The sequence below is a fragment of the Sphaerodactylus townsendi genome, linkage group LG04 (assembly GCF_021028975.2).
Source record: "Sphaerodactylus townsendi isolate TG3544 linkage group LG04, MPM_Stown_v2.3, whole genome shotgun sequence".
NCBI classification, from domain to species: Eukaryota; Metazoa; Chordata; class Lepidosauria; order Squamata; family Sphaerodactylidae; genus Sphaerodactylus; species Sphaerodactylus townsendi.
In genome coordinates this window covers 2,470,111-2,494,031 of record NC_059428.1, presented here as the reverse complement: position 1 = coordinate 2,494,031, position 23,921 = coordinate 2,470,111, and the positions used below count along the sequence as shown (strand labels likewise).

Below are 23,921 nucleotides of genomic sequence, written 5' to 3'. Positions count from 1 at the left end.
TTGTCCTCGACCACTGTGACGTCCAGTGTATTATGTGCCAACACTTTGTCCATTTGGATTCAAAAGAGGAGGAGGAGGAGTTTGGATTTATATCCCCCCCCTTTCTCTCCTGTAGGAGACTCAAAGGGGTTGACCATCTCCTTGCCCTTCCTCCCCCCTCACAACAAACACCCTGTGAGGTAGGTGGGGCTGAGAGAGCTCCGAGAAGCTGTGACTAGCCCAAGGTCACCCAGCTGGCTTGTGGGGGAGTGCCCAGGCTAATCTGAATTCCCCAGATAAGCCTCCACAGCTCAGGAGGCAGAGCGGGGAATCAAACCTGGTTCCTCCAGATTAGATACACGAGCTCTTAACCTCCTCCGCCACTGCTGCTCCTACAGCAGTCCCACAAAATCTTGACCCACTAGCCCTGTTATTATTGTTGTTGTTGTTATGACTTTTATTTCAAACTTTCCTGACTGGACCTTTTGGAAAAGACAATTCCCATCTGCAGAATGACTTCATACAGAAGCGAGAAGTTTTACTATTCATTCATTCATTCATTCATTCATTCATTCATTCATTCATTCATTCATTCATTCATTCATTCATTCATTCATTCATTCATTCATTCATTCATTCATTCATTCATTCATTCATTCACTCCATTTAAATCCCGCCCTCCCCAACAGGGCTCAGCGAACAATAAAAACAGCCATAAAACCATTTCATACATAAAACCAATAAAAACAACCACAGATGGCGACATCCCTCCCTCCCCACCGAACCCACGGAAGGGCAATGATGGTAAAAGTCAAGTCAGTCCGACTGGCCAGATGGAAAAGCCTGGCGGAAAAGCTCTGTCTTACAGGCCCTGCGGAAGCAATTTAGGTCCCGCAGGGCCCTGATCTCACTCGGGAGCTTATTCCACCCGGTAGGGGCCAACACCGTAAAGGTCCTGACCCTTGTGGTGGCCAGATGGATACCTTATGGCAGTGGTGGGATCCAAAAATTTTAGTAACAGGTTCCCATGGTGGTGGGATTCAAACTGTGGCGTAGCGCCAAATGGGGCTGGGCGGGGTAATTCTGGGGGGCGTGGCCGGGCATTCTGGGCGGGCATTGCTGTGGCAAGGACAGCAGCTGCACCGGTCCTTGGGCAGGAAACAAATGCACGCAGGCGCATGCTGCCACGCACGCCGGTGCACCTCCTGCTAGACTGCTTCCAAGTTCTACGCGCTACTGCTGAGAGGAGGGGCATCACTAAGGCCAAAATCACGTGGCAAAATCACCCATTAGTAACCCCCTCTCGGCACACACAAATAATTAGTAACCTACTCTCAGGAACCTGTGAGAACCTGCTGGATCCCACCTCTGCCTTATGGGCCAGGGGCCTCTGGCAGATTCCCCTCTGGCGAGCAGAGGGACCTACCGGGCCGTACGGGGAGGTGCTATGAACTACTCTATGAAAACAGAGCTATGAACTACCAAAATATTTTGAGGGCTGGCTCACAGCAGCTGTCTCGGATAGGCCGCTGTTCATTACTCAGAGTCTGCACCACCTGCGTGAAGCTCTCCGGGACTCACCTGTGTGGACTGAATCACAGTAAGATCATTGATGTAGCAGAAACCAGCTCCCATGGCTGAGCGCAGCCCGGCAGTCCCAAACGTCAGCCTGCGGCACAGACGGTCCCGGAGCTCTTTGCTCCTCCCGTTCCGCAGCAGGTCCTCGATCTGTTCTCTCGTTTTAGGATTCTGCAGTTAGTAAAGCACAAAGTTAGATGATCCTGTCCCTAACTTCTCGCAGCAAATTGACATAGTAAACAAGAACCCAGAAATTTAATTGTTAAAAGATTTTTTTCCCCCATGCCCAGGCTTCTTTTGGTCTGCTTGAATTCATAAAATGGCTCCAAAATGGTCAAAGGTCTGGAATCCACGCCCTATGAGGAGAGACTTGGGGAGCTGGGGACATTTAGTTTGGTGAAGAGAAGATGAAGAACATAAGAACATAAGAACAAACCAGCTGGATCAGACCAGAGTCCATCTAGTCCAGCTCTCTGCTACTCGCAGTGGCCCACCAGGTGCCTTTGGGAGCTCACCGGCAGGATGTGAAAGCAAGGGCCTTCTGCGGCTGTTGCTCCCGAGCACCTGGTCTGCTAAGGCATTTGCAATCTCAGATCAAAGAGGATTGGTAGCCATAAATCGACTTCTCCTCCATCAATCTGTCCAAGCCCCTTTTAAAGCTATCCAGGTGAGTGGCCATCACCACCTCCTGTGGCAGCATCTTCCAAACACCAATCACACGTTGCGTGAAGAAGTGTTTCCTTTTATGAGTCCTAATTCTTCCCCCCAGCATTTTCAATGGATGCCCCCTGGTTCTAGTATTGTGAGAAAGAGAGAAAAATGTCTCCCTGTCCACATTTTCTACCCCAGGCATAATTTTATAGACTTCAATCCTATCCCCCCTCAGACGTCTCCTCTCCAAACTAAAGAGCCCCAAACGCTGCAGCCTCTCCTGCAGCCCAGTTAGGCAATATATAACTTGAATGATTATTTTATTTTTATTTATTATTTTTATTTATTTCATTTTTAAACCGCCCTCCCCTGAAGGGCTCAGGGCGGTGTACATCAACATCATAATACAAATATAAAACAATCTATAACAATTTTAAATTAATAGAATTTAAACAATTCAAAATTTACAATTTACAGATGGCGACTTATCCTTAGGAGATGTATCTTGGTTCATTGGGTGAGGTTTTGCAAGGGTCTGTCACAGCTCAGTTATAAAAGGGTTAGCTGTTTGTACATAAACAAGTTGCTGAAGTCACCGTTTATGACCTGGTCTATTGATTAGGTATTGGCCAGTCAGACAGCCCTCGCTTACACGTTAGCGAGCAGTACATCTGAAGTTACAAAGTTAACTTTGTTTCTTTGAGCATACCAGCACCACCACCACCATCCATGACCATGAGCACGAGACAGCGGATAGGTACCAAGATGTGACCAAACATACAGTAAAGTGGATGTGTGACAGAAAGGATTTCTTATTTTATCTCCATGTGACCCTCCCTTTATAGTTAGTATTTATAAAAAGCAACCGAGAATCTGTCTCTTCTGTTATTATATATTATAATAACTCTTCTGTTATTTAGATATATATATATAGATATAGATAGATAGATAGATAGATAGAGAGAGAGAGAGAGAGAGAGAGAGAGAGAGAGAGATAGTTAGATAGTTAGTTAGACAGACAGACAGACAGACAGACAGAGACAGACAGACAGACAGACAGACAGACAGACAGACGGAGGGAGGGAGGGAGGGAGGGAGGTAGAGAGAGAGATGATAGATAGATGATAGAGAGAGAAATGTAGATATAGATATCTATCGTCTATCTATCATCTCTCTCTCTCTCTATATATATATATATATATATATATACATCTATATCTATATCTATAGATATATATATCATCTCCTTTAAGGCTGTGCACAACAGCACTAACTCCCGTACTAGCCTCATGACCCGTTCGGAACGGCTGGATTGTCTATTAACCACCTGCACCACTGCCTGATTATCGCACCAAAACTTCATTGTGGATATTATAGATATCTTTCCAAATATGTACAGCCACCACCAAAGGAAACAGCTCCAGAAATGTCATATCCCTGAGTATGCTTGACTCAGCCCAAATATATATAAACCCACATACCCAACACATACCCCTTATTCTCTTTTCAAAGTCCCTCCAAACCAGAACCGTCAACGAAAGCGGAGTCAGACCGAAGCCAACATGGGCTGTTTCTACACAGAACTTGGACGCCAAACCAGAGCAGGGACTTTTGGAACATCCACATGATGTCCTCTAACCGTCCACTTTCCAAAGTGTGCCCAGTTTTGCTGTGATCGTTCCCAAACCTGGTTTGGTATAATATCTTTGAAAAGATCGGCCAGAGCATGTTTGCACGTGGTGTAGTTGAAGGCGGGCATTTTTGTAGGTCCTGCCCACGCCACCCCTGACCTGGATGGTCCAAGCTAACCCGATTTCATCCAATCTCAGAAGCTAAGCAGGGTCAGCCCTGGTTCTTAGACAGGAAACCACCAAGGAATTCCCGGCTGGCAATGGCAAACCAGCCCTGTATGCCCTTCGTCTTGAAAACCCGACTGGGGTTGTTTCCACATGGCAAAATTATGCTTGTGTACCACCGATTTCTTTCAACCTGGGTCTATTTTATCCCAGTTTCTCCCTCCACACACAGCTTCCCATTTTTCCCAGGAGCTGAGTTAGGACCGGGAGGTGATACTCCAGTTTGTTTCGCACGAGCCCGGGTCTTCTGCATTTACACCGCAAATGCATCCCCGCAGGCGCAAACACGGAGTGGCGAGGCAGGAAAAATAAACCGGTTCTGCTCTTGCTCCTTAAGACCAGACTGGGTAATTTTCGACAAACTTGAAAGTTGCTTTCAAAGGTCCTTGCTCTCCCTTCTGAGGCAGGAAAAATACTGACTCAAAATGGAGGGCCACGACCAGACAGGAAGTTAAAACGACAAGTTCCTGCCTCCCGGAGACTGGGGTGTGGAATCACCCATCCGAGATGGCCTATGCCTCCAGGAGAATCACCAAGTTGGTGATTTTTTAAAATCCCGGGCTAAGGGAAATATCGCAAGGGCAACACTGGGGAAAGCCTGCTCCAGCACCGGGAATCGTGCAGAAAACTTGCATGAACTGGGATATTTCACTTGCCCATCCCGGGATACTTGGACCGTGCGGAAACGGCCTGCGTCACCATAAGTCCGCTCTGACATTACAGGACTTTATACATACGCACCAGCCCCATTTTCCTTGCCTCAGCCCTCCCAGTACTGAGATGAGATTTTAAAATGATGATTATTTATAACAGCGTTGCACACAAACAGCATTTTGCCGCCCGGAGCCCTGATGGGGAGGGTGGGACATACATGGAAAAATAAATATAAATTAATTAATAAATTTGCACTGGAGGGCCATGCGAAGTATGCAATTCAGACAAGACCTTTGCATGTTTTGACTTTCAGCCAAGACTCTAAACCAGCTGGCTGATACAGACAGACCACTCCGAAGTGCAGTTTATGGGGGTTAAATGCAATTTAATACTGGCTAGGTGCAACTGCTCAACAACATTCATGCATAACAGAGCCCAGGTTGAGTCTGGAGCGTATCTTTGCCGTGCGCGGCATGCGTCAGACTTTTTAACTGTGGTTAAAAAAAGGCAGTGGAATCCAAACCCCCCGGGGTCAGCACGACTGACATTTACCACAAAGAGGTCAGCCAACTTCAGTCCAAGCAATTGCTGAGCCCGGTTCAGTTTGCAGAGCTCCGTTATTGCAAGAGGAGTGGAAGAGGGGGACAACTCAGCCTACAGATATGGCTGGCACTGCAAACAATTCTACGGAAGGGGAAAATGGACAGTTTTGCTTCCTGTTAAGACAAAGGTTGCTACGGAGCGGCACTGTGCAACCGAATACCTGGAATCATAGATTTGGACGAGACATGAGGTGGGATGCAGCCTATTCGCACCTATTCAGTAGAACCGGTTACTAAAATTTTCTCCGTTCGGAGAACCGGTTATTAATGATTAACTCCACTAGGGACAAGGGGATAATCTCTGTCCCTGGGTACAACAAATCTCGTCAGGTGGGGGATGCAAAATCACCCCCCAGGGCCCCCTGTGGCCCCCCCATGGCCCCCCCCGCCACGTGTGTATGAACTGTATGAAATAATACAAAATATAGTAATTCTATTTTTTTGGTTCATTGGCATAAAGGTTGGGAAAGTATTATGGGTAAAGATTTTTCATTTTATTTTTTTCCCCTTGAAATTTATATTGGAAAGAGAGGAGTTTAAACTAGTCTTTTAGATTAAGGTTTTGGATCTCTCCCTCTATTAGTTTTCTTTCAAGTGGAATAGATAAAGTAGTTATAGGAATCTGAAGGGGAAGTAGAAAGTAGGGAGGGAGGGAAATATGGGAAGGAGGGAGGCAATATCGGATGTTTTAGTTGGGGGGGTTGAGAGAGATAGACAATTAGATATGTTTGTAATATGTTAACAATTGTAAACAGTTTTTGGTTTCTCTCTTTACTTTTGTTATTATTTAAAGTCAATGTAATTATACAAAAAAGAAATAATACACTACCTTTCAGTATATTGCTTTTTTAATACTTTAAACAGTCATTATTTGTGACTAGAGGCGGGGCGAAGGGGAACTGCACCTGGGGCGTGCGCGCCTTGCGTCCTTGCCACAGCCCCGCCCAGGAATGCCTCACCCCTGGAATGCCTGGCCACGCCCTTGCCGTGCCCCGCCCAGCCCCATTGGTGCTACTCCACTGTTTGAATCCCACCACGATCGGAACCTGTTACTAAAATTTTTGAATCCCATCACTGGAAGAGACCCCAAGGGCCATCAAGTCCAACCTCCTGCCATGCAGGAACACACAATCAAAACCTACCTGTGTGCTTGTTAAGGCCTGTTGCCTTCTGCGACGGAGCACGTTTAATTAGCGTTTTTGGATTTAAGGCAAGTGTGTCCAACGGAAACGAACTGAGATAAAGGAGGGTGAAGTCTCCAGATATACTGACTACAGAGAACCCCCTTGACAAGAATGTATTTCTGGGTGAAGCTTTCGCCTAAAATCACCCCACACCCCCTTTGTGAAGGAGTCACTGAAATTACCAAGCAAAACATAACCATTCAGAATTTGGCTTTAACGCCACCATTTTATAATGCAAGCATTTTTCAAGTACGGGATTGTTTATTCCATTGCTTACAATTTAATTACTTGGTTTATTAAAGCTAGGTAGGTCTTGTCCACGGAGGTCATATTTAGGTTTACTGGTATCTCTGGTTGCCAAGGTCAAACTACACTATTAGTGGCTGAAATAGCTGTGTCAAACAGAGCGAGAGTTTATCTTGTTTATTTCCACAGGTTATCAGGTTGGCAGAGAGATAATAGGAGAGTTTCCAGGTGGTGTTCTAATCACCTCGACAGGTGTCCAGAAACTGCCTTGCAAAGGTCAGACTCTAGGGCTGTGGTGGCGAACCTTTGGCACTCCAGATGTTATGGACTACAATTCCCATCAGCCCCTGCCAGCATGGCCAATTGGCAGGGGCTGATGGGAATTGTAGTCCATAACATCTGCAGTGCCAAAGGTTCGCCATCACTGCTTTAGGGCCCCTCAACACTACAACCTGGAAGCAGGATCAAGCTGCAGAAAACCAAAAGGACCTTTTCGCTGAAATAACTTCCAGTTCTGCACAATGTTCAAACCAACCTCAGCCAATACATCACCCCTCCCTGCAAGAAAGCTTTGTCATACTTGCTACAAACAGGCATTCCGTAAGACAGGACTTGTCCAATTCCCAGCCTTGAGCCCCTTCCGCCCAGGAAGAATAATGCACTTTCAATCCACGTTCACAACTGTTTGCAAGTGGATTTGGCTATTCCGCACAATAAAGTCCAGCTGCTAAGTGCACTGAAAGTGGATTAAAAGTGCACTATTCTGCAAGCGCAGGAGGAGCGACAGAGCTGCCCGGGCACCTTGAAATTTCATCACAGAGCCTGGCGTTTTCAGCAATTATTTACTGTAGCCTTACGCGGCCTGGGACCCTCGTACCTTTGGGACCGCATTACCCCATATGTCCCGGCTTGACCTCTGCGTTTAGCAGAAGCCAATTTACTGGAGGTCCCTGGCCCCTCAATGACGCGGCTGGCCTCCACTTGGGCCAGGGCTTTTACGGCTCTGGCCCCGGCCTGGTGGAACACTCTCCCTCCAGCTGTCCGGGCTCTGCGGGACTTTGGGGAATTCCGCAGGGCCTGTAAGACTGAGCTGTTCCACCGGGCCTTTGGAGAGACCGGCCGCTGAGGGTGCCCCCTGCCCCCTCCCCTCTGTTCCATATGGGTCCCTAACATCATCGGGACCCACTATCTCTTCTTGGGAGGGTTACGTAAGGGTTTCGTGGGACGCTGTTTTAGGACATAACTGTTGTTTTAAATTATATTTATGATTTTATATATGATGTTTTATATTGTACACCGCCCTGAGCCCTTCGGGGATAGGGCGGTATATTAAATCAAATTAATAATAATAATAATAATAATAATAATAATAATAATAATAATAATAGTAGTAGTAGTAGTAGTAGTAGTAGTAGTAGTAGTAGTAGTAGTAGTTAGCAATTATTTACTGGCCCATGGCGACTTAGCAGGCATCATGTGTAGGAGCGGGGAAACAAATCCAGTTCACCAGATAAGAGTCCACCGCTCATGTGGAGGAGTGGGGAGTCAAACCCAGTTCTCCAGATTAGAGTCTGCCACTCTTAGGCCCCTTCCGCACATGCGTGGAGCCGAGCCTCCGCCGGCATAATTTATGCCGACGGAGGCTCGGGGGCCGTTCACACACTAGCGTGCGAGCAGCCGGCACTTCCCCCTCAGCCGGAGAGGCGGAGCCGCCTCCAGTCGCTCCCCTCCACTCACCGTCCCATTCAGCGTCGCGCTGGAGGACTGCAGGGACCCGCCCATGCTGCCCTGCGACCTCCAGAGGTCGGAGGGCAGAATGGGCGGGTCTCTGCAGCCCTCCAGAGGGACGCTGCACAAGATGATGAATGGAGCCAATGGGGAAAACAGCGTCTTCCCAGGGGCCGGTGAGAACATTCTGTTTTCCGAAAACCTCGCTCGTTGAGCGAGGTTTTCAGGGGCGGTTTCACTCCGCCCAGGGAAAGCCAGGACGGCGCTGCTGCAAAGCAGCAATGCGTCCTGTGCGAACGGTCTCCCAGGGGCGGCGTTTTTGCCGTCCCTGGGACTCTGTATATGGCCCGTGCGGAAAGGGCCCTAACCACGACACCACACTGGTTCTCTGTCCAGTTTGCTGGGGGTGAAGTGTAGACGACTGGGGAAGGCAACAGCAAGCCACTCTGTAGACATAACTTGCCTAGTAAACGCTGTGATGTGATGTCACCCTATGACAGTGGAATTGTCATCCATAACATCTGGAGTGCCAAAGGTTCGCCACCACGGCCCTATGATCAGTAATGACCTAGTGCTTACACGGGGGACAACCTTTACCTTTTACAAAAGCTTTGCGCATGAGTTGATGGCAGCTGCTCTCCGGTGCTGGTGAGATCCAGCGGGGTGTAGTGGCTAAGAACAGGTGGATTCTAATCTGGAGAACTGGGTTTGATTCCCCACTCCTCCACCTGAGTGGCGGAGGCTTATCTGGTGGCCCAGATGTGTTTCCGCACTCCTGCATTCCTGCTGAGTGACCTTGGACTAGTCACAGTTCTCTCTGAACTCTCTCAGCCCCATCTACCTCACAGAGTGTTTGTTATAGGGAAAGGAAGGGAAAGGAGCTTTTAGGCCACCTTGAGTCTCCTTACAGGACAGAAAGGTGGGGTATAAATCCAAACTCTTCTTCTTTTTCTATCCATCACATTGCATCTGCAGGACATAATAAGCACAATGGGTGGGGGTATTTTACATATATTTCTACACACACATCCCTTCCCCAGCAATTGCTCATTTACAGAGCCAGAGCATCTCAGGAACAGAATAACAGCGGTGTGGTTCTGTGATTACAGTTCTCCTGAACACTGTCAGCAAATCTAAAGTATGAATTGTAAGGCAGGTCCGTGACTCACTGGCCTCCAGAAATTAACCTTGGATGAACTCGGCTTTTGTCGAGGAATCCGGTCTGCTTTCATCACCCCGCTTGACAGAATCGTCTTACATGGCTGCCAAGCTGGGTTACAACGCAGTCTGACATACAAGCATAAGCATAAGCATTTTATTGTCATTGTGCACGCACAACGAAATTTACAGCAGCATTCCTCGATGCACACAATTTCAGACTCACACCCCATCCTCCCTTTCCCCTTCCTCCGCCCATCCCTACACAGCCCCAAACACATCAACACGAAGCCGCGGAGTTCAGCATCGCCACAGCTCTAGAGTAGAAGCTGTCTCTAAGCCTCTTTGTCCTAGTTTTGATAGACCTGTGTCGTCTGCCGGATGGTAACAGTTCAGAAAGAGAGTGTGCCGGATGAAACGGGTCTCTCAGAATATTTTGGGCTTTCTTTAGGCTTCGGGAATTATAGAGTTCTTCCAAGGAGGGGAGAGGGCAGCCAATAATCCTCTGTGCAGTAGTGATCACCCTTTGGAGCGCCTTCCTATCTGCCACTGTGCAACTGGAACATCTGTAAGTTAACTTCCTTTGTAAAAAAAAACATTTTGTGGTTATCTGTAAGACAGCTCAGAAAAGAGGTTCTCTAGTAAGACGCGCATGTTAACCAGCTGGGGCCTCGAGAGAAAAAGAACCACTTCTGGTTTACAAGAACTGTCTGGAGCCAGCGTGGTGTAGTGGTTAAGAGCAGGTGCGCTTGAATCTGGAGTACCAGGTTTGATTCCCCACTCTGCCACTTGAGCTGTGGAGGCTTGTCTGCTGAACCAGATTAGCCTGTGCACTCCAACACATGCCAGCTGGGTGACCTTGCGCGAGTCACAGTTCTTTGGAGCTCTCTCAGCCCCACCTACCTCACAGGGTGTTTGTTGTTAAGGGGGGCGGGGTAGAAGGAAAAGGAGATTCAAGAGAGAAAGGGGGGGATATAAATCCAAACTCTTCTTCTTCTTGACACCTTTACTTCCCAAGATGAGCTATTTACAAACCTGTACCCGAAGCAGGCAAGCAATATGAGATAAAACAGCAACAACAATTAGATGGGATTAAAAAAACTGATAAAGAAATAACAGGAAGCAGGAAAAGCTCACGTAGGGAAGATCGGTGCTTCTGTGACATTCTGTACTCTTTAATATTAAGGATTTTACACGCAGCCACAATGTTCTATTTCAGTCCGCAGACAGCCAATTCTGCAGTTGCCATCAACAAAGCAGAGCCATGTGTGGCTGTCGAACTACTGCTGTAGTATATCCAGAAATTCCTGGCATCTTCTGTTTAAAATCCTACATTGTGCTTTCTCCATAGTCCCAGATGCGTGCTTGCAAATTTGGGATAGTGCAGACTGCAATACCAGTGTGAAGAGGCTTTTTAAACATCAATATGGATTACACAAGCGTGGTTTAGTGGTTACGGGTAGGCCTGGCCTCAGTGTGTCCTCTCATAAAGGCCAAAAACAACCCTGGAAAGGGCCCTCCTCTCTTCCCTTTACTGACAAAAACCAAGGCTTGAAGGCTGGCAGTAGTGTTGTGGTTGCCTAGCAACAGCCATCGAGGGCATCTGTTTCTTTCAGCTACAGATGCTTCTTTTATCATTTAAAGAGTAACCCCCTATGGGTTTTTTAAAAGATTTTTTCCCCCTGCAAACCTAGGGCTTTTTTTCTGACTTGTAAAAACATCTGTCTTGTCTGTCCAAGGCCTCAATCTCACTATTTAAATATCCACAGATAGGCCACGTTGAGAATAAGATATAATGAAAATGATCAAACGTCCATAACTGGATTGTGGATTATGTACACTACTACTTTATTTTGCTGGTTGTTCTGCTGGGTTTTATTAGATTTTCTTACATTTAATATAACCTGGTCTGAGGGTGTCACTAAAACACACAAGGTTTTTTTTTTTAAAAAGTAAAATGGCAAAAAGAAGAAGAGTTTTGGATTTATATCCCCCCTTTCTCTCCTGTAGGAGACTCAAAGGGGCTGACAATCTCCTTGCCCTTCTCCCCTCACAACAAACACCCTGTGAGGTGGGTGGGGCTGAGAGAATACTGAAGAACTGTGACTAGCCCAAGGTCACCCAGCTGGCGCGTGTGGGAGCGCACAGGCTAATCTGAATTCCCCCAGATAAGCCTCCACAGCTCAAGCGGCAGAACGGGGAATCAAACCCGGTTCCTCCAGATTAAAATGCACCTGCTCTTCACCACTACGCCACTGCTGCTCCCAGTGGGAAAACAACCAAAGAAATTGCAGGATGCTCACTAAAAACAGTATTTTTAGCAAAACAAACAAGTTCCAAACGCTTCTCAAAATAGTTTCCTTCTAAAGGGCCAGGAGTTAAACTGATAGACCTTCTCTGGCAAATGATTTCTGATCCTTTCAGCCACGACCGACAGAGTTCTTATGTTCTTATGTAGAGTCCTACTTGTCCCTGCAAAGGTTCCCGCATCCTTCCTTGAAATCCTGGACAGAGGCCAGATTCCTGATGCGAAGACAGAGAAGCTGCTTCTTGAGATACCCGGCGTGAACTCATAAAGGGCTTAGCAAAAGTCAACACCTGCACCTTGAATGGGGTGTGAAAGCCGGAGAAGCTGTCAATCACAGGGTGGGCTGAACAGCACCCCTCTATTTCATCTAGGTGCCAGCTACAGCAGATAAAATGTTCCAGTGATCGTTAAAGGCAACCCCACGCAGAGCAGTCAATCCGAAGAAAGCCAAGAAACTCCTGGAAGCCAGTCTTGGAAGCAACACAAAGCAAAAGCCCTCAAGGTTGAAGGCTCACAAAAAGTCCCCGGTGGCCTGGACTCTGCTTTCATTCCAAAGCAAAAATTGTGCAGATAAACCCTCCGTTTTGAACCATTTGGCTTGCTTAAGATGAAGGCAGTTCAAAGGATTATTTAAGAACTATGTTTTCAAAGGCCTTGGAATTTTGTCACCTTCTCTTTATCGTGCCCATAATGTTCTAGAACAGGGGCCTGCAACCTGCGGCTCTCCAGATGTCCATGGACTACAAATTGGCTGTGCTGGCAGGGGCTGATGGGAATTGTAGTCCGTAAACATCTGGAGAGCTGCAGGTTGCAGACCCCTGTTCTAGAAGAAGGGGGAAGGTTTTCTCTACCTTTAAGGAGTCTCAAAGCAGCTCAAAAGCTCCTTTCCCTTCCCTTCCCCACGACAGACACCTTGGGAGACAGGTGGAGCTGAGAATGTTCAGAGAAAATTGCAACTAGCCCAAGAGATTCATAGGGCTGCGTCTCCGCTCAATGCATGCAACTGAAATGTCTTTGGCTCAGCATCACAGACAAGAGGCGTTCCAGGGGTAAATGGCACCCGGAGACAAATTGTCTCCAGGATGCACCCCCCCCTCAGCCTCTGCCCCCCCTGCTCTGCCCTTGATGCCCCCAGGCTCCACCCCCACTGCCCTCGACCCCGCCCATGTCACCATAGACATGGACAAGGTCTAGGGTCCCCACCTCCCCCCCCCAGACTCCCCCTGCCAGCTGGGCTCCCAGCCAGCAGCCTCTTCTGATCTCCCCTCCGGGCAGGCCAGAAGAGACTGCATTCCCTGCCTCGGAGACCTTCTTTTATAAGCACTGAGGCCGGGGGTGGGACTTCTTGGAAGGGGTGGGACTTCCTGCTCCCCAAGCCCCACCCCCTGGGCTCAGTGCTTATAAAAGGAGGTCTCCGAGGCCGGGACTGCAGTCTCTTGTGGCCTGCCCGGAGGGGAGGTCAGAAGAGACTGCAGGCTGCCGGCTGGGAGCCCAGCTGGCAGGGGAGGAAGGAAGGGAGGGGGGAGTCCAGGGTGGGATTGAGGGCGCAAAAATGACGAGACAGCAGGACTTCCTGGTCACGTGGGGGGCTGATTTTGCGCCCCCCACGTGACCAGAAGAGTTGCGCCTGGGGACAAGGGGTACTGATCACAGACCCAAAGCGCCCCACAAAGTAGTCTCCTCATACCTGGCTGATCGACATTGGCATTGACATTGGCCCAGTTATTCATAAGCCTATAAGTGCAAGAATTCAGTCTGCTGTGAGAGAAGGTCAGCCTCCCTCCCAGCTATGGCTCAGTGGAGGTGGCGAACCTTTGGCACTCCAGATGTTGTGGACTACAATTCCCATCAGCCCCTGCCAGCATGGCCAATTTGTAGTCCATGAACATCTGGAGAGCCGCAGGTTGCAGTCCCCTGTTCTAGAACATTACGGGCATGATAAAGAAAAGGTGAAAAAATTCCAAGGCCTTTCAAAACATAGTTCTTAAATAATCACTTGAACTGCCTTCAGCTCGGGCTGATGGGAATTGTAGTCCATAACATCTGGAGTGCCAACGGTTCGCCACCACGGGCTCAGTGAACACAGTAGAAGAATTGGCCAGCATAATCACCCAAAAGAGTGGTTTTATGGGGGAAGAGAGTGGCTGGAACATCCTGTGATCACAAGATGTCCCAGAATCTACTTCTGCATAACAATAACCTTTAGGATACAGATCTGCCCGAGCAAAACAACATGTGAGCACCAGATAAATAGGAGGGGTTTTTTAAAGAAGGGAAGTGATCGGAATCGACATTTTCTCTCCAAGTGTAAAGCAAAGGCCCAAGAAAGGGAAGCCGAGGAGTCACGGTTAACGGCATCAGGTAGTTTCCTCGCCACTCTGGAGGAGATCAACAGAAGGGCAGCTAAGATCTGAGTCCAGGAGCACCCGAAAGACCCTCAAGACTTTGGAAGGAGCAGCTTTGGAGGGTGAAACCTTTCTTCTTCAGACACAGAGAAGAGAGCGCTTGATGTGCGCGCTCGAGCAGGACTCTGGTGTTTCCCAGCGTTGGGAAAAATTCCCCTTATCCCGTGTGCCTGCCCTTGCATCGTGTCCTCAACGGGACATTTTCTTCCAGCCATGCCTCCACCCAACACATACCTCTTTATTTTATCCACCACCCCCTCCGAAGGGAGGGGCTGAGGGGAATGAATTATGACTCTTCAATTGCCGCTTTGAACTTTAGCTCCAGCAATGAATTGCTGGTTGCTGTACGTTCCTCACCCTGTTCAAATAAACTGATTGCTGCGTCCAAGAGTTGGATTACTGAAGGGGGCCAATAACGCCTGACAACCTCTGCCTGAGACCTCAGAAAGCCACGCGATCAGTGGTAAAACCTCTGCTTGCCTTGCTGGTGCTGGGATTCAATCCCTGGGTGCTTCCAGGTACGAGGACCCAGAAGTAGGCAAGGCGAAAGATCTCAGGAGCAGTGGAGTAAGAGGTTAAGAGATCGTGTATCTAATCTGGAGGAACCGGGTTTGATTCCCAGCTCTGCCACCTGAGCTGTGGAGGCTTATCTGGGGAATTCAGATTAACCTGTACACTCCCACACACGCCAGCTGGGTGACCTTGGGCTAGTCACAGCTTCTCGGAGCTCTCTCAGCCCCACCTACCTCACAGGGTGTTTGTTGTGAGGGCGGAAGGGCAAGGAGATTGTGAGCCCCTTTGAGTCTCCTGCAGGAGAGAAAGGGGGGGGGGTTAAAAATCATCATCATCTTCTTCTTCTTCTTCATCTTCTTCTTCTTCATCATCTTCATCATCATCATCATCTTCTTCATCATCTTCTTCTTTTTCTTCTCAGCAGCTGCCAGTCTGAGTAGACAATGCTAAGTTTGATGGACCGGGTATCTGATTTGGTATACAGCCGTACTCATGGGTTCAAACGGGGATCACACCAACCCAGAGGAAACTAACGGCGTTACACAGCAGTGGGACTCTGTGGTCAGCTTCCGTAGCAAATCCGCCATTTCACAGCAGCTCCTGTGACTTGCAAGGCCCGCAGGAAATAGCAGCAAACAGCAGCAGGTCTTTCGTTCCGGACTTGTCCAGTCTCGCTGAAGTCGAGCGCCGGAGGGAGAAGGGGCATGCCGTCCCACGTTGCCGGCAGACCAGGAGAGCAGCAGACGAAGCCGACGGGAAAGTACGACACAGAAACGCATCAACTTGCAAGGGGGCATCCATTGAAAATGCTGGGGGGGAAGAATTAGGACTAATCAAAGGAAACACTTCTTCACGCCACGTGTGATTGGTGTTTGGAAGATGCTGCCACAGGAGGTGGTGACGGCCACTAACCTGGATAGCTTTAAAAAGGGCTTAGACAGATTTATGGAGGAGAAGTCAATCTATGGCTACCAATCTTGATCCTCCTTGATCTGAGATTGCAGATGCCTTAGCAGACCAGGTGCTCAGGAGCAGCAGCAGCAGAAGGCCATTGCTTTCACATCCTGCATGTGAGATCCCAAAGGCACCTGGTGGGCCACTGCGAGTAGCAGAGAGCTGGACTAGATGGACTCTGGTCTGATCCAGCTGGCTTGTTCTTATGTTCTTATTGGAAGAGACAGAAAGGAACAGAAGGCATCCAAGCACGAAGGACCTGGCAGGACCACTTCCAGACTTCTGCCCAAAGAAAATGTAAATCCTGGCTAAGGGCCATATTGGATGTCACACAAGTCCCGCGCTTTCTTAGAGTAGTTTAAAGCTACAGCTCTTACCTGTTGTGGTGGTTTTACATGTTGCAGATGCACAGGAGAAAGGTGGGTAGCTAAACAGTTTAAATAAAAAGTAGCTTTTGAACTGGTCTAGCTATGTATTTTGAGTTGCTTTCTCATATTTTTGCTTCTCAGGTGTTTTACCTGAAAGGTAAAGGTAGCCTCTTGTGCAAGCACCGGGTGACTGTGGACACGTGGGGTGACATCACATCACGTTTACTAGGCAGACTTTGGTCCCTTCCGGACATGCAGAATAATGCACTTTCAGTCCACTGTGCGGAATAACAAAATTCACTCGCAAACAGTTGTGAAAGTGGATTGAAAGCGCATTATTCTGCATGTGCGGAAGGGGCCTTTGTTGACGGAGTTGCCGTCGCCTTCTCCAGCTGCCAACACTTAACCTGCAGTGAGCTGGGCACACACACTAGAGCCAGGGACGTAGGTATAGATTTTTTATGGGGGGGGGGTTGGTGTGGGGCCACACCCCCACCCGCCCCTAGGACATGGCCACGCCTCCCCAAGCCCCACCCCTGGCCTAACGCTTATAAAAGCAGCTCTCTGAGGTCAGGGATGGCAGACTCCCCTGCCCTGCCTTCCCCTGCCCCACCCCTCTGGGCAGAGGCATAGAGGGAAAATGCAGCCTGGTGCAAAATCTGAGTTTTGCACCCCCACCCCCCCGCCGCCGCCCCGGGCAGCCGCTGTGATGCTGGAATCCACCCCCAAACAGCACCACTTTCAATGGTGTTTAAACTAGAGAGCCCAAATTCTCCTTTTAAATCCACCTTGAAGAGAGAATCTGGGGTCCCTAGTTAAACAACATTGAAAGTGATGCTGTTTTGGGGTGGATTATCCCCCACCCTGAAACAGCATCACTTTCAATGTGGCGTAGTGGTTAAGAGCAGGTGCATTCTAATCTGGAGGAACCGGGTTTGATTCCCAGCTCTGCCACTTGAGCTGTGGAGGCTTATCTGGGGGATTCAGATTAGCCTGTGCACTCCCACACACGCCAGCTGGGTGACCTTGGGCTAGTCACAGCTTCTCGGAGCTCTCCCAGCCCCACCCACCTTGCAGGGTGTCTGTTGTGATGGGGGAAGGGCAAGGAGATTGTAAGCCCCTTTGAGTCTCCTACAGGAGAGAAAGGGGGGATATAAATCCAAACTCTTCTTCTTCTTATAAACTGAGGACCTCAGATTCTCCCTTTAAATCCATGCCGAAGGGGGTGGATTTAAAAGGAGAATCTGGGGAAATTTGGGGGGCGCCTGCTGTCAGGGGTGCAATGGTTAAGCTAGAAGCACCAAACTTTCAGGGTATCTTTAGGAGTCTCTCCTAATGATACCACCCAGGTTTGGTGAAGTTTGGTTCAGGAGGTCCAAAGTTATGGACCCTCAAAAGTGTAGCCCCATCTCCTATTACCTCCCATTGGAAACAATGGGGGATGGGGGCACCCACCTTGGGAGTCCATAGCTTTGGACTCCCTGGACCAAACTTCACAAAACCTGGGTGGTATCAATAAGAGACTTTCCTGATAGTACATCCCAGGTTTGGTGAAGTTTGGTTCAGGATGTCCAAAGTTATGGATCCTCAAAGATGTAGCCTTCATCTTCTATTAGCTCCCATTGGAAACAATGGAGGATGGGGGCACCCCTTTTGGGAGTCCATAACTTTGGACCCCCTGAACCAAACCTCACCAAACCTGGTTAGTGTCATCAGGAGAGTCCCCCAACCAATCCCGGAAAATTTGGTGTTGCTAGCCCAAACAATGCACCACCTGCAGGCCAAAAACTAAAAAACACTAAAAATGTTTTTAAAACCCACAAACGGGTGGGCGGAGCTTCGGACATGAATGGGGGGGGTTCAAACCCGAGACCCCCCCCCCTTACCTACGTCCATGACTAGAGCTGTTTTGACGTGAACCTGTTTGTATCCCTAGTGTTTTGGTTAGTTCCGTTTCCTTGTTCTACCGTGACCTGGTATAAGCCGGGTCAAACAGCTTTCTGGATAGAACGGTTACAAGTTTAAACAAGGAGGAAGTGTTCATGAGACCAGAGAAGGAGGGATATTGAACAGGCACAAACACACAGGAAGTGGCCTTGGCCATCACGTTCGGGATTGTCTCTTGAGAGCCAGCGTGGCGGAGTGGTTAAGAGAAGGTACACTCTACTCTGGAGAACCGGGTTTGATTCCCCACTCTGCCACTTCAGCTGTGGAGGTTTATCTGGTGAACTAGATTAGCTTGTGCACTCCATCACATGCCAGCTGGGCGACCTTGGGCTAATGACCGCTAGTCACAGTTCTTTGGAGCTCTCTCAGCCCCACCCACCTCACAGGGTGTTTGTTGTGTGGGGGGGAGGAGATTGTAAGCCCCTGTGAATCTCCTTACCGGAGAGAAAGGGGGGATATAAATCCAACTCTTCTTTTTCTCCTCTTCCCTCACCGCCCCCCCCCCCACAGCCCCACCAAGCTACATTTATGTCCCATCTGGCCCTCCTAACAAATGAGTTTGATACCCCTGCTCTAGACAGAACAATGCCAACCTAGCTGCTTGTGATGTTGTGTGCCTCAAGGTGAATTCGGAAGGTCAGCAATTAATTCTGCAGGGCATCTCCTTGAAGGTTTAAAAGGGATGGGATGCTTTTTCCATTTCTCCACCTATACAATTGGTAGCATGCATTATTAAGCAGCTGCTATATCCTACCCCACCGTGGCCAATGAGGCCCGAAATAGGCCAGAAGCCGATACGCAAGTCAGCACACAGCAGGGATAACGCGCTTCCGACGCACGGCCCGCACCGGAAAACAGAGCAGCTGTTCCTGATGTACAATTTTGATTTTCCCATTGGATTCTCAAGCGCAGGTCACTTCGCGGCAAGGCCCAGCTTTTAACATGCCAACCGGTACACCAAAATTAAGTAACACGACATGAAATCTGCCATCTGTCACCAGCCCTGAGACGGAAATGAAACAATGCATGTAATTATGCAATACTCTTTACACTGGGGAGCTACGGCTCAGCAGCAGAGTATTATCTTGGCACACAGTAGGTGCCGGGTTCGATTCGAGGTAGTACAGCACATAGTAGATTATGTGAAAGACGCCGACCAGAAACCCTGGACAGTCACTACCAGTCAGACAATAGTGGAAGACCAGTGGCGTAACTCAGTATAAAAGGCAGCCTCCCATTGGTTGCTGTGGGTTTTCTGGGCTGTGTGGCCGTGGTCTGATAGATCTTGTCTCTAATGTTTCGCCTGCATCTGTGGCTGGCATCTTCAGAGGTGCATCACAGAGAAAAGTGTGTTACAGTGTGTAACTGTACACAGTGTTAAGTGTAAGTGGCGTAGTGGTTAAGAGCAGCAGTGGCGTGGTGGTTAAGAGCAGGTGCACTCTGATCTGGAGGAACTGGGTTTGATTCCCAGCTCTGCCGCCTGAGTTGTGGAGGCTTATCTGGGGAATTCAGATTCGCCTGTGCACTCCCACACATGCCAGCTGGGTGACCTTGGGCTAGTCACAGCTTTTTGGAGCTCTCTCAGCCCCACCCACCTCACAGGGTGTTTGTTGTGAGGGGGGAAGGGCAAGGAGATTGTAAGCCCCTTTGAGTCTCTTACAGGAGAGAAAGGGGAGATATAACTCCAAACTCTTCTTCTTCTTCTTCTTAGTGTGTAACAGTGTGTAACACACTTACACTTAACTGGACACAGAGAGAAGTGTCTTACACACTGTGTACAGTTACACACGGTAACACACTTTTCTCTGGGAGACACCTCTGAAGGTGCCAGCCACAGATGAAGTTGAAATGTTAGGAACAATGTATTGTCGAAGGCTTTCACGGCCGGAATCACTGGGGTGCTGTGTGGTTTCCGGGCTGTATGGCTGTGTTCTAGCAGCATTCTCTCCTGACGTTTCACCTGCATCGGTGGCTGGCATCTTCAGAGGAGATCCTCTGAAGATGCCAGCCACAGATGCAGGCGAAACGTCAGGAGAGAATGCTGCTAGAACACAGCCATACAGCCCGGAAACCACACAGCACCCCAGTGTTAGGAACAAGATCCACCAGACCACGGCCACACAGCCCGGAAAACCCACCACAACCAGTTGAACCCAGCCGTGGAAGCCTTTAGCAGCCATGTTTATGAGACACAAGAAAATTTCTCCTTTTATGTCACCTGGCACATACGTCTGCAGGAGAGCCGCTGCCCGGCAGCTGGGAAAGCAATGAGTAACTGTTGCCAGTTTCCAAGTAACACAGCGCCCTCTCTCAGATGAGTCTGTCTCACTCATATTGTGCTCTGCAAGGTTTCTGCTTAAGAGTTCACCATGGCCTCATCAGGGATGGCACCGTAGCTGATTGAGGAGCATTCCTAAACCAATGCAGCTTGACTGTACCTGTGACTGAAACACATTCCTGGCAATTTAAGTGCAACAAAATATATGTATCCAGCCTGCTATATGTTACCAGGCTGAAAAGGGAAATTCTTTCCTTGGTCTTCTCTCTCCCTTTCAGACGCCTTGTAGACAACGAGGCTTATCCCTGACACCTTCCACTCCCACGGGAAAAGGGATGTTACCAGGTGCTCGGGAGCAGCAGCAGCCGCAGAAGGCCCTTGCTTTCACATCCTGCAGGTGAGCTCCCAGAGGCACCTGGTTGGGCCACTGCGAGGAGCAGAGAGCTGGACTGGATGAACTCTGGTCTGACCCAGCAGGCTCCTTAAGAACATAAGAAGGAGCCAGCTGGATCAGACCAGAGTCCATCTAGTCCAGCTCTCTGCTACTCGCAGTGGCCCACCAGGTGCCTTTGGGAGCTCACCTGCAGGAGGTGAAAGCAAGGGCCTTCTCCTGACTCTCCTCGAAGCACCTGGTCTAAGGCATTTGCAATCTCAGATCAAAGAGGATCAAGATTGGTAGCCAGAGACCGACTTCTCCTCCATCAATCTGTCCAAGCCCCTTTTAAAGCTATCCAGGTTAGTGGCCATCACCACCTCCTGTGGCAGCATATTCCAAACACCAATCCCACGTTGCGTGAAGAAGTGTTTCCTTCTGATGTTCTTCTGATGTTTCCGTTGACTCCTGGGGGTGGAAGTGCAGGTGGTTGTATCTCTATCTGTGGCTGACCTTGGGGTGCTGCAGCGCTGAAATAACTCTCACATTCTTTGGGGAAAAGGGGGGGGGGAGGGGATTATTTCTGAATAAAGAAGGGGCCAAAAGCCAGGTTCGTCAGAAGCAGGCTAGGTGCTTTGTTACCTGTCCACTAAATACCTGTCCACCGACCAACAATCCAGAGACTGTTTATTGATTCAAGGACTGAGATCTAACATTCAGGCAGAGAACCAAATAAATAAATGAATGCATGCACACACACACACAGGGATAACATTTCCCCTGACCAGATGTGATGTTACTGGCCGACATGTGCAGACAATACCTCTCCGAAGCAAGGAGAAAAACAAACCAATGCCAGATTGAAACAGCTTCCCAGAGGAAGCGTTAAATGCACACACATGCACAAAATTGCCAGCCAGGGTTAAAGAAAAAAAAGGGGGAAGCTATACTCTCTGCTTTCAGAAACTTCTAAAAACCTCAAGGCAAAAGAGGTCTCCCAGGAATGGGGTTCGAGATTATTCTCCGCATTCCAAGGCGCGTTCAAGGGCAGCAAGCCCCCCCACCCAAAACTGCGGAGAAGATAATCCGTTCTCCTCTACCACACGAGGACAGAACCGTTTTGAGGACCTGGATTTTGTTTGCCTTTGCAATATCTGTTTCCGTTGCTACAGAGATGAGGGAAGTCGGTATAGAACAGAGAATAAAGCACAATTTGTGAAACTGCACAGATCCAAGACCGTCGATCAGGGCATTGAAAGAAGGGCGCAGCACCCATTCGGGCTGTTATTCCTTTTTCTTCCAACAGAAGGACGGTCTTGGCTCTGATCGAGATAAGAGCTTCACCCCCATTTGGGGTTTCCAGAAGCCCTTCATTATGATTAAAGAACACGCTGTTCCAATAGCCGCTACATGGATTTTCCTCGCTCGACACTCATTTTTGCAAGAGGAAAGAAAAGGCGCCGGTGGAAACACACACGAATGCTCATCGTTCACGAACCAGTCTCCATTGGCAGACACAAGAAATGGGGTTTTGGACACTGTCCCGAAATTGACCGACCCTGCAAAGGTAAAAGACCTTCCTTTCCCTAAAACAATCCCAGTCTCGAGGGGAAAAAAAGCAGTTTTCCATCAGCAACCTGCAAAAACAAAAAACACACAAGAGGGCACCTCTCATTGCAGAGGAGGGGGTGGGAATATTTTGACAGCATGGACAAACCAGGTATTTACAACATGTCCTGCCCAACCACCGCAACCAGCTAAAGGCATGGCAGATCGCAGGAATTAGACACAGGTATAGGTGAGCGCTAGCATTTAATGCTCATAAGTGAGGGGGGGGGGGGAGAGAAAGGGAGACAGAGGAGTCCATGCACAGGTGCGCACCTTGTCCCAGGTCAGCCACTGCCAGACGGCCTGGTCCAGCTGGGAGTCCCCCGTGCTGCAGCCGATGAGCAGGTTGGAGTTGACGTCGCCGGCGGCATCTCTGTGGTCCCCCATGTTCGCAGGGTCCAGGTGCGCCCACCTGTCAGCCGGAGCAATCCCACAGACGTGCCAGCGAGCGTCAGTGTGCGCACCCGTCCGCCTGTGCGCAAGGGCTCACCACACCTGGGGGATCTGGGGGGTACAGTCACAGGGCAGGTGGCTCCCTCCCACCCATCAGCCCAGCCCAAAGCAAGGAGCTGTCCACCCCGGGCATAAAATGGGGAGGGGGGGGGGTTCCGCCCAGCAGCCCAGGTAAAGAGCTGCCCCCCCTGCGCTGTTAAAAAGGAGGGAGGGGCGAGCCTAAAATGGGGAGGGGGCAGCCGTCTGAAGGAAAGCTCCTCTCCTCCACCCAGCAACCCAGGCAAAGAGCTGCCCCCCCTGCTAAAAATTGGGAGGGGCTAGCAAGAAGGGGGAGGAGCCTGTCAGTCTTCCCCCACCATAGTCTGTTCTGACAGGCAAGGGGGGGGGGACCAAAGCCAGTGGTTTCCAACCCCCCCAGCGAGGGAGAACCAAACAGCCCCCCTCCTTCCCCCTCCACCCTCAAAATCTCCACACAAAGCGGAGCCCCCCCTCTTCCCCACCCCCTCGCCGCTCCCTCAGGGCGGGGGGGGCTTGTGTGCGCGCGCACCCCCTCGGCAGATCCGCAGAGAAACCATCAACAACCCTCCCTCGGCCACGCCCACTCGGCCTCCCTCCCTCCCTCGGCCACGCCCACCCTCTCTTGGGCTCTTTCCCCGTTTTTCACCCCTCCGGCTTTCAACAGCCGCTCGCACGCGCTCAGCAGCACCCGGCAGGCCACGCCCACTCCGGCTGCCCCAATCGCGCCCCGGGCTCTGTCGGCTGCGCGCGCATTCTCCTCTCTCTCTTTTTTTTTTAATTTTCCGAACGGGGCGGGGAGGGCGGTCGAAACGGTGTCTGTTGAGTCGCGGGTGCTTCTGGGGAATGTAGTTTTTAAAACTTTCATAGCAGTTTGCGGCCTTTTCAGGTCTCTTCACAGTCTCTGCTGGGGAGACTTGTAGTGGTGGGGGGTGGGGGGGTCGCACTAGAACGGAAAGGCCTGGGTTCAGATTTGACCCGGCCATTAGCAGATCTCCCTCGACCTGCTTCACAGGGTTGTTGTGAGAATACAGTCCAGATAGAGTGGTGGCGAACCTTTGGC

At 49.6% G+C, this 23,921-nt stretch overlaps 1 protein-coding gene across 2 annotated transcripts in view; it reads right to left on the bottom strand.

Moving 5' to 3' along the window:
- Positions 1–23,356, bottom strand: part of PGM2L1 (phosphoglucomutase 2 like 1) — a 53,007-nt gene extending 29,651 nt beyond the window's left edge. Inside the window, exons 1-3 of one of the 2 annotated variants that reach the window (XM_048493443.1) lie at positions 23,301–23,317; positions 22,664–22,894; positions 1,561–1,728 (exon numbers count right to left, since the gene is read on the bottom strand). In XM_048493443.1, the coding sequence (XP_048349400.1) occupies positions 1,561–1,728; positions 22,664–22,777 (282 nt within the window). In that variant the 5' untranslated portion in view covers positions 22,778–22,894; positions 23,301–23,317. Of the gene's footprint in view, positions 1–1,560; positions 1,729–22,663 lie in introns of both variants that reach the window. The other variant, XM_048493442.1, reaches the window with a different exon arrangement.
- Positions 23,357–23,921: the final 565 nt, after the last annotated feature.